The sequence below is a fragment of the Bactrocera latifrons genome, unplaced genomic scaffold (genome assembly GCF_001853355.1).
Source record: "Bactrocera latifrons isolate USDA-ARS-PBARC rearing strain unplaced genomic scaffold, ASM185335v1 scaffold_380, whole genome shotgun sequence".
Lineage (NCBI taxonomy): Eukaryota > Metazoa > Arthropoda > Insecta > Diptera > Tephritidae > Bactrocera > Bactrocera latifrons.
This window is the reverse complement of record NW_017537024.1, coordinates 99,549-108,950: the sequence shown is the minus strand read 5'-3', so window position 1 is coordinate 108,950 and position 9,402 is coordinate 99,549. Positions and strand designations below refer to the sequence as shown.

Genomic DNA, 9,402 nt, shown 5'->3' with positions numbered 1-9,402 from the left:
TTTGGGAATTTAGCAAAACCATTTACGAATGGTTGCCTAACAAAGCTCATTAAGCCACTTTATCGCAGCAGCATTCTTTTAGTCAAAAGAATGTTCGGAAATATGTCAATAAAAAACATATTTCAGTTACAAGTTAAAACGTTGAAGAAATAGACAAAGTAGTATTTAAAAATCGTCGAAAAGTCATTAGAAATAAATAGACTCCTAACACAGAAATGTAATCCTAAAAACATATATGTACATACAGTTAGCAGAAGTTAAGACCTGAACAAGTCTTTTTGTCAAAAAATTCGTTTGAGGCGTGGAAAACGCATTTGCATAAATTTATAATATCTGAAATCTGAATTATTTGAAAAATTTAATAAAAAAAATTAAAAATATATTTTTTATGAAAATGACATAAAAAAAAAACTGGAGAAGGTTGAGTTCCAACAACAACACCATGCCACACACATCGATCGTGGCTCGCCATAAGGTCCGACAGTTAGGAGGTTGTTATGCATCCACCTTATAGTCTGGGCCTGGCATCAAGTGATTAATACCGGTATTCGTCTATGACGAATGATTTTGCTGGTGCCCAAGAAAATAAGATGTTTTGAATTGATTGATTCGATGTGTGGAAGTGGCGCCGTCTCGTTGAAGAAACAAATATGATCCGATGACTGTCTTCGTCCCAAATGCGGCAATTTTGCTTGTTAACATACCCGTCGGATATTCTTGGAACTTTTCCAGAGCCCAAGCTATATTTCTAAAGCTTTCAATTTAGATCTCGACGTACAATGTACCAAGTCGTTCCATTGCTGCGATTTGCTGCGAACGGCGCCGAATCGACTCTCCACGGTCTTCGTGTACGCCTGCCATATTTTATTCACTGTGTGCTGGATGTGATCTATTCGATCGAATATTAGTGAATAATGAATGGTGGTCCTCAAGATAGGCGATGGTGCTGCGAATAGAACGCTCATTATGTCGATTATGTTAAACATAAGTTGAGCGATGCGCGTGAAACACATTCTTTACAGAGCATGAAATTTCGTAATAAATTCACGAGAGATCGTCAAAAAGGTCTCTCTCTCTGAAAATATGAATTCTACTTGGATCACCCGTTACAAAACTGTAACTGTTTTGGAGCGAGATATAATGTATACGACTAAATCGGATGAATAAATTAATTTTTAGTGGACAAATTTATGTCAGAAACCACTGTGGCCGGCGACAAATATTGACGAAAGAAAAATGCACAAAGCATGGGGCATAAAAATATTGAGAAGCAGCAAAGCTTTACTCGCTTACACATATTATGTATGAGAAACTGAAATTGATTAGACTCTGTAGTTCATAATAGAAAGAGCGAAGCGAAATAATTTAACAAATCTCAACAACAACAATCAGCAAGCCATTCGTTTCGAAAATGCATTTGTGAGAAACACAATATTATTTACATATATGGTATACATATGTGTCAACAGCAGAATAAGCTATGATAAGAAATTTGCTCTCAAATCATTAATTGCCAGAAAGATTAATTGGTAATTACTTCTCAGTTCCTACTAACGGTTTAATACTTCAGAGAGAGAGAGAGAGAGAGTGTGTATCGAAAACAGGTTCAAAACAAAAAAGCTGCTAAACGTATCAAATCAAGTGTTAAGTAGCTTTCTCTCTACTCGCGGTGTCACTAATGAAACGTATAACTCAAAGCCGGTAGTATTCGAATATTAGTTGCATAAGTCAAGTAAATACAGTTGAATTTCTCTAATTTGAAGTTCCTCAGAACTCGAACACTTGAACTATGATAGAAGTCAAATTTCATACAAATTTCTTTTCATAACTCGAAGTTTTCTCTAGCTAGACTTTTTTTTGTTTTTTATAGTGATTCGAGTTAGGGTAGTTCAACTGTACTTTAATAAAGTTAAAGCTTGAACAATTATTTATTATTAAAAAATGCGTAAAAAAATTAGGTTTTTAAGTAATTGAAGAAACGAAAAGTTTGTAATTATGAAGACGCCTGTCACCCTTTGTTTGAGAGTTAATTTCAGTAACTTGTATGAACACTTTAGAAATATGTATTTTTTACAGTTTTCCCCAAACCGAAATACCACCTACCTACCAACCCATGATACCGTGTATACCAGTAAATTTTGAGTTATGAGATTTTAAAAATCAGTTTACCAAAAAATCAAAGGAAAGAGGCACGTCGCAAAGCTTTTATTAGTTAATGAGCGAAACACAACGAAAATCGAATGCAAAATGAATAATATAGTGAACTTTAAAAACATAGAATACTCGTGAGACTTCCAAGGTCGATGCATGTACGGATGTTTGCGAAATGTTATGAATACAGTTTTTGGTCGAACACGGTAAATAGTAAAGCGTGTGACATCGTCGGTAAAGGAAAGAACAGGTGCTGTGCCGCGCCATTTAAATAATAAAACAAAAAAATAATAATAAATAATATTAAAAACAGTAAATAAATACATATATAAATATACACATAAATATGCTGAAAGTAATATCAGCTAGTAAATTGCCAATCGCGGCTGGGTGTTATGTGAACAGTGGGAGCATTGCCGCTCGCACTTTTGCAACCGGTCAAGCGCTAAGAGATCAACATGAGTAAGTAAATACATACATATGTAAAGCTAAACAACATGTAAATTTGGGGTATTCACTTACTAGTTGGAACAATAGTAATTTTGCCCATTAGTAGCGATTATTTAGAAATGATTATAGCCAAAAACCGTGAAATCATTCTTAAAATCACATTAAATTCAAATATATTGTTTTTAAACACGAAATTAGTTAGTTAATTTAATAACTCTTTTAAAATAAATTAATTTACAGTGCATAGGGAATTGAACACGGCCTAACAGTTTTCGGTTGCGTCATATAATAAATATTTTAAAAGTAAATTCAATTAAAAGCTTAGCGTACGCACTTGAGACAACCCCGCCCTCTTCTGATAACCAGCATGTAACTAATACAGGGTATTCCAATAAGAGTGATATAATTTATTATAAAAAAATAAAAAGCACTAATTTTTAAGGAAATTCGAATGTATTTTATTTCATGTGAATTATAATCGAAATAATTAAATACGGAATATAACATCAACATATCACATTCAAATGGCCTCCACGACTCATTTGCAGGAACGAACAATTTTCGAGAACTTTTTCTACTACTAAATCATATCTCATGAGTAGCACTTCCATATTGACTTTTAAGGCTTGAATAAAGTCTTGTTTATTACTAAACATAAGTGACTTCAAATAACCCCAACAAGAAGTAGTCTAATGGTGTTTAATCACAACTTCTTGGAGATTACTCAGTGTCACAATTTGTTGAAATAATCGAATCGCCAAACTTTTTTCGCACTAATTCGGTTGTTGCTGGTGCTGTGTGGTAGGTAGTATCGTGTTGTCGCATCCAAATGTTCTCAACATCAACTTCTTCCAAATACGGCCATAAAAAGATGGTTATTATCAATCTATACCGCTCTTCATTGACTGCAACGGTGCTTCATTTTGAATGAAGTACGGACCGATGATTCCACCAGACCAAAAACCACACCATCGAATAAAATGATTATCTTTAAATAATCGTTATCGTTTTCAAGTTGTTTTAAGACAAAGTCAGTAAATTCACGACGTTTACGGTGATCCGGTGGTCTTATTGGCACTTGTACATTATATAAAGAAATTGTAAGCTTGAAATTTTTAGCAATTCGACGAATGGCGGGCATTGGTGGACGAAATCATATCAATCCTATTGCAAAACCCGATACTTTAAGTAGTGCATTACGATTCCTACTGACTGCAAATTATCAATTTTATGGCTAAAATATAATATATATAGATATAACACTTGCTTATTATATTTATTCTCTATATTTAATTTAGTGCCGGCTAACACATTTACGACTGCTCAATATTCCGATAACGTACACATATGGAAGTATAAACACATATTAATATCCTGCAGCGAAAACGAGAATTAAGGACAGTCATTAAAATTCATGCTAGAATGCTAGTTTCTACAGCTTTGCTAGTTCAAAATATTGTATAAATTAACTGCATCGTCGATACAGATCATTATTATTCTAGATCACAATGTTACATAGAACAAACTGCTTTATACAAAAGATAAAGACTCAAAACAATGAATGTTACATTTAAAATTAATAACCAACTAAAATTTTAAAAGTTTACACCTTTGGACTATCTCTTTAGATGTCCCTCCTTCTTAAAATACTCATTCCACGCTAGGTCCTCAGTAATCTTTTTATTTCCTTTCTAAACTTTACCAAAGTAGGGGATTTCTCGTAAAATTTGGGCAACGTGGAAATCAAAATAAACTAATTCTTCCTATTCTAAATTTGTTCTAGAATTTTTGCAAACCAGTTAACAGCCCCATTCGGTAGAAGCACCCGAAGTATACTCTAACTCAATAGTGAGATAACTCTCACTATTGTGATTTTTTTTATGCTGGCGTAAATTCAAAAGCTCGAATGCTCACAATTTCCACACAATTATGTGGTGTCTAAAATCAAACCTCACAACAAACATCACAAGTTTTTTTATCACAAATCAGCTGCGAAGTATTCTCAGAATAGAGCACTGAATGTCTGTCTTTGCGCGTGAATACCAGTACAGGTGTTGACTACCTGTATTACTCAATAGTTATTTTGAAAATCTCAAATTTCGTTAGTTTCGAAAAACTGTTGCAGTTAAATTACTTCATCAATATTTGATTCCTCCCAGGCCTGAGTCCTCAGGGTGGCGCGGTGCTCTGCCACAATTTTTTGTACACTTTTTTCCCCAATAATTGATGGACTAGGTTACTCGCATCCAATATCTATCCTCCCCTAGCCGCGATTTCCTCTCTACGGCTCTAACTAAACAAAATCTTACAAATATAATTCAATAAGGTCTCTTTACCAAGACTAGATCATTAATAAATCTCCAAAATATATGGAAATTATCATTAGTGAAAATTTGCAATAGATCAGGTACAAAAATATTATTTCATACATTATCCAAGTGTACATATTGCACAAGACTTAGATTTAGCAAGAAAACCAGTTACTGCCGACAATTATCTTTCTATAGATGTATTTAAACTAATATGATACTTATAATGATGAATGAAAAGTATCAGATCCAACACTTCAAAGATAACACATACGACTTAGAATAGATTTAATAATGCAAAGTGGGTTCCAAAGTAAACAGGACTTTTTGAAACTAGCGCCATCTGACCATCTATATGTCAACTGGTGCATTAGAATCTGTATCTTTATCGATTGTCCAGTGAGAATTTCATGACACATCATCGATTGGAGGTGAAGTAATTATGTTTTCAGTATCAGTATATTTGTGTTATCGGTGCGAAAATAAGCACCGAGCAAAGAGAAAACATTAAATTTGTTTTAAAATTGGTAAAACTTTTACCGAAACGTTTTAATTGATGAAACAAGTTTATGGCGATGATTTCCTATCCCGTAGCAGAGTGCACGAGTGGTTTCAACGTTTTCAAAGTTGTCGTGATCACATAAATGACGATCAAAATGTGTGATCACCGGAAATTCCATCTAAACTGTGCGTGAATTCACCAAAAATCAGCCGAAATCATTGAAATGGAATTGAACATCTCTAAAACATCGCTTTTTCGCATTTTGACCGAACATTTGGACTTACGAAAGGTGTGTGCATGGTTTGTTCCGCACAAATTGACTGATGACCAAAAATTGCTCAGAATCCAACATTCGAAGGACAATTATTTGACCAAAAATCATATTTTAACCATTAACCAATCCCGTAAACCAAATAACCCGTATTCACCTGTTATGGCACCGTGAGACTTCTTCCTTTTCGGAAAAATGCATTTGCCCATGAAAGGAAAGCGTTATGCAGAGCGTAGCGGCCATTCAAAGGGCTTGCACCGTCATACTGACGGCTATACCGGCTAACGAGCTAAAACATTGGTTCGACATGCTTTTGGACCGTGCAAAAAGCTATATTGAAGCAAAAGGGGACTATTTTGAGTATTTTGAAAACTTAATTGATCGATTGCACTATATGGATACTATAAATAAAGAAAACATTTGAAATTTCTTAACAATTAGTGTGTGTGTGTTTTTTTTTTTTCTTTTTTTTGAGAAATCATATCGCTCTTATTGGAAAACCATGTATTATGTATTATACCATACTATATATTGCACCTGGTCAACTTGATTTTACTGTTGTTACTGCTCCTTGGGTAAAAACAGCCTTTTTTCAACAATTTTTCCCCCAATATAAAAACTAAATATTTTATTAGAAAAAAATCGATTTTTCAAGCCCGTAAACTCATGTAACCCTTCACACGTCATTTTTTTTTTTTGTTAATGTTTCCGCAGCTGTCAAGTATTGATCGTCGGTGGTGGTTCCGGTGGTTGTGCCCTAGCGGCGAAGTTATCTTCGAAATTGGGAAAGAACAAAGTGACGGTTGTGGAGCCAGCTGAGGTACGTACTCCGCCATTTGCAATCATATAACCTGTACTACGTATTTCATAAGACAAAAATCATTTATACAGCGTCACTACTACCAACCGATGTTTACACTGATTGGGGGTGGCATGAAACGATTGGAGCAATCGTATAAACCGATGGCGGAGGTGTTGCCGAAAAACGTCAACTGGATCAAGGCGGCAGCTGTGGAATTTGATCCGAATAATAATATGGTGAAAACGGCAAATGGCACGAATATCAAATATGATATGCTACTAGTGGCCACAGGTCTGCAGTTAAACTATGATAAGGCAAGTAGCGGGAAATATAAATGAACTGATTTCTAGGAATATTTTTAACATCTGCTCCTACTCTATACTCAATAGATACCCGGCTTAGTTGAAGCGCTCTCAATAGCAAATGGCAAAGTTTGCTCAAATTACTCACCCAAATATGTGGATCGCACCTATGAGTGCTTGCGAAACATACAGGGTGGCAACGCGATTTTCACATTCCCCGCTTCACCCGTAAAATGTCCAGGGGCACCGCAGAAGATCGTCTACATTGCCGAGCACTACTTCCGCAAGGTAAATGCATTGAAAGAAAACAAAATGTTAAACTTCAATTTTGTTTAATTTAAATATTCACAGTTGAATAAGCGCAACAAAATAGCGCTTACATACAACACAGCATTGCCAGTCATTTTTGGTGTCAAACACTATGCCGACGCATTGTGGAAAGTTGTAGAGAAACGTGATATCAAAGTCAATTTGAAACGAAACTTAATAGAGGTGCGTCCGCAGGAAGATGTGGCCGTATTCCAAGACCTCGACAAACCAGAGCAGATTTTCGAAGAGAAAGTACGCATAAATATACACAAATATACCCTAAATCTTATTAACAAAAATGTTTTTAACATTCTATAGTATGATCTGCTGCATGTCACGCCACCCATGAGCACACCAACTGCATTGGCGCAATGCAAGGCATTGGTGAACGAGACCGGTTTTGTGGATGTGAACAAATCGACGCTACAACATCTGCGATATAAAAATGTTTTTGCAATCGGTGACTGCTCGGCGTCGCCCAACTCAAAGACTGCCGCTTCAGTAGCCGCCCAATCGCCGGTCGTGTATCACAATATGATTTCTGCACTGAAAGGCAAAGAACTGAAGCGCATCTATGATGGCTACGCTTCGTGTCCACTGGTCACCGGCTATCGCAGTTGCATTTTAGCTGAATTCGATTACGATCTGAAGCCATTGGAGACATTCCCGTTCGCACAGAATAAAGAACGCTACACAATGTTCTTCTTAAAGAAGGCCTTAATGCCTACGCTCTATTGGAAAGTCATGCTGAATGGCTACTGGAACGGTCCAGCGCTGATGCGTAATGCTCTGTCTGTATTTAAATTCGGCAAAAAGTGAATGTGAAGTTACCGGATAAATATATATATAATGGCTTATAAATGTATTTGTGAGGAGACAACTGCAATAAATGGTAAGCGCGCATTTGAAGCTCCAAAAAATATAAAATAAAATAATTTCGAAATATATTTTTTAAGTATTTATGCATGTTTATCTTTCAGCAACGGAAAAAGTCAGCGCTCAAGTTAAAGCGGTCCAAGTTACTGTGGCAGTCTCTGGAAGTGGCAAAGTGAAGAAACTCTACAAGTCTCGACATTTCCCGAAATTTTATTGTAAGCAGACAATTGCGCTCGCTTTTTAGTATATTTTCATAATTTCTTTAAATAAAATTGCCAAACTTTCTTCTTACATTACAAAGCCAACGCATTTATAATTATTCCTAACGAGTTTTACCGAAACAATGAAGTAAATATTTAGTCTAACAAGAAAAAAAATGTTCATTTCAACTGCACCGAAGCTATAATAGCCTACACAGRTGCAGTTCTTTCGGCATAAAAGGGTGTATACGATTTTTAGCTTGATTTTAATCGGTCAGTTTTTAGGGCAGCTATTCCGGCGAATGGGAAGCTACTTAAGGAGTCTTTACTCCTGCCGTGTGCAAAATTTGAGATCGATACCTCATAAACTGGGAGACTAGTTCGCGTATATAAAGACGGTSAAGGTTAAACGGAATCATTGTTATGCTGATGATTTATATACATATCTAARGTGGATTATAGAATCTCCGAGATCTCCTCCTGTTTGTTACAAACTTCGTGACAAACTTAATATACCCCAGGGCTGTTCAGGGTATAAATACAGTAGCCAAATCAAAGTACACAAACAAATTTGGCACCGACTGCGTTTGAATGAGCAATTCATGCGGAATAAATTAACAYAAATTTTATGTGCATTTGAATATATTGACGCAATAGCATTCCAAGGACCTAAAATTGYTATTAAAATTCAATTGATTCCAGGATTTTTTTATAAAGGCACGAATAGTAGGCCACTGATCTGTCAATAATATGCGCATATTTATTTCTAGTAGAAATACAGTGTTCGAATTCTTGACAAGTGCGATAACCACACGGAGCTCCAACATTTATGTAGACAGTTTTAAGATATATTAGAGTGATCAATATTTTTTAACAGAATAAGTAATAACTATCTATGAACATTATGATAAAAAACCAGGGTTACAAATAATTTTTTGAACAAATTATTGAATTTAAGAAGTTTTTGTAATTCCAAGAATAAATTAATATAAAAAATTTTAATCTCAAAAATCGAAAAAATAATAATTTTCAATTCAAATGCCAAATATCGGATAGCAAATAAAAAAGCAATTATATAAAAATTTAAAGCTAAAAATTAAATAAAAGAATTTTTTTTTTAAATTTTTTCTTTCGCATTTACCTACTCTGAGCTCTATAATTTTAATTATATTGTGAAAAGGAAAGCCAATTTTTAATAAATTTCAACATAGTTTATCTTTCTTTATGTTT

General features: G+C 34.9%; 1 protein-coding gene across 1 annotated transcript; it reads left to right on the top strand.

Annotated features, from left to right (window-relative positions):
- Positions 1 to 2,295: 2,295 nt before the first annotated feature.
- On the top strand, positions 2,296 to 8,277 carry LOC108972143 (sulfide:quinone oxidoreductase, mitochondrial). Its single transcript, XM_018938645.1, has 7 exons — positions 2,296 to 2,613; positions 6,398 to 6,503; positions 6,575 to 6,799; positions 6,875 to 7,075; positions 7,139 to 7,348; positions 7,415 to 7,988; positions 8,077 to 8,277. The coding sequence occupies exons 1-6, from the start codon at positions 2,498 to 2,500 to the stop codon at positions 7,913 to 7,915; spliced, it is 1,359 nt and encodes a 452-aa protein (XP_018794190.1). The 5' UTR covers positions 2,296 to 2,497; the 3' UTR covers positions 7,916 to 7,988; positions 8,077 to 8,277.
- Positions 8,278 to 9,402: the final 1,125 nt, after the last annotated feature.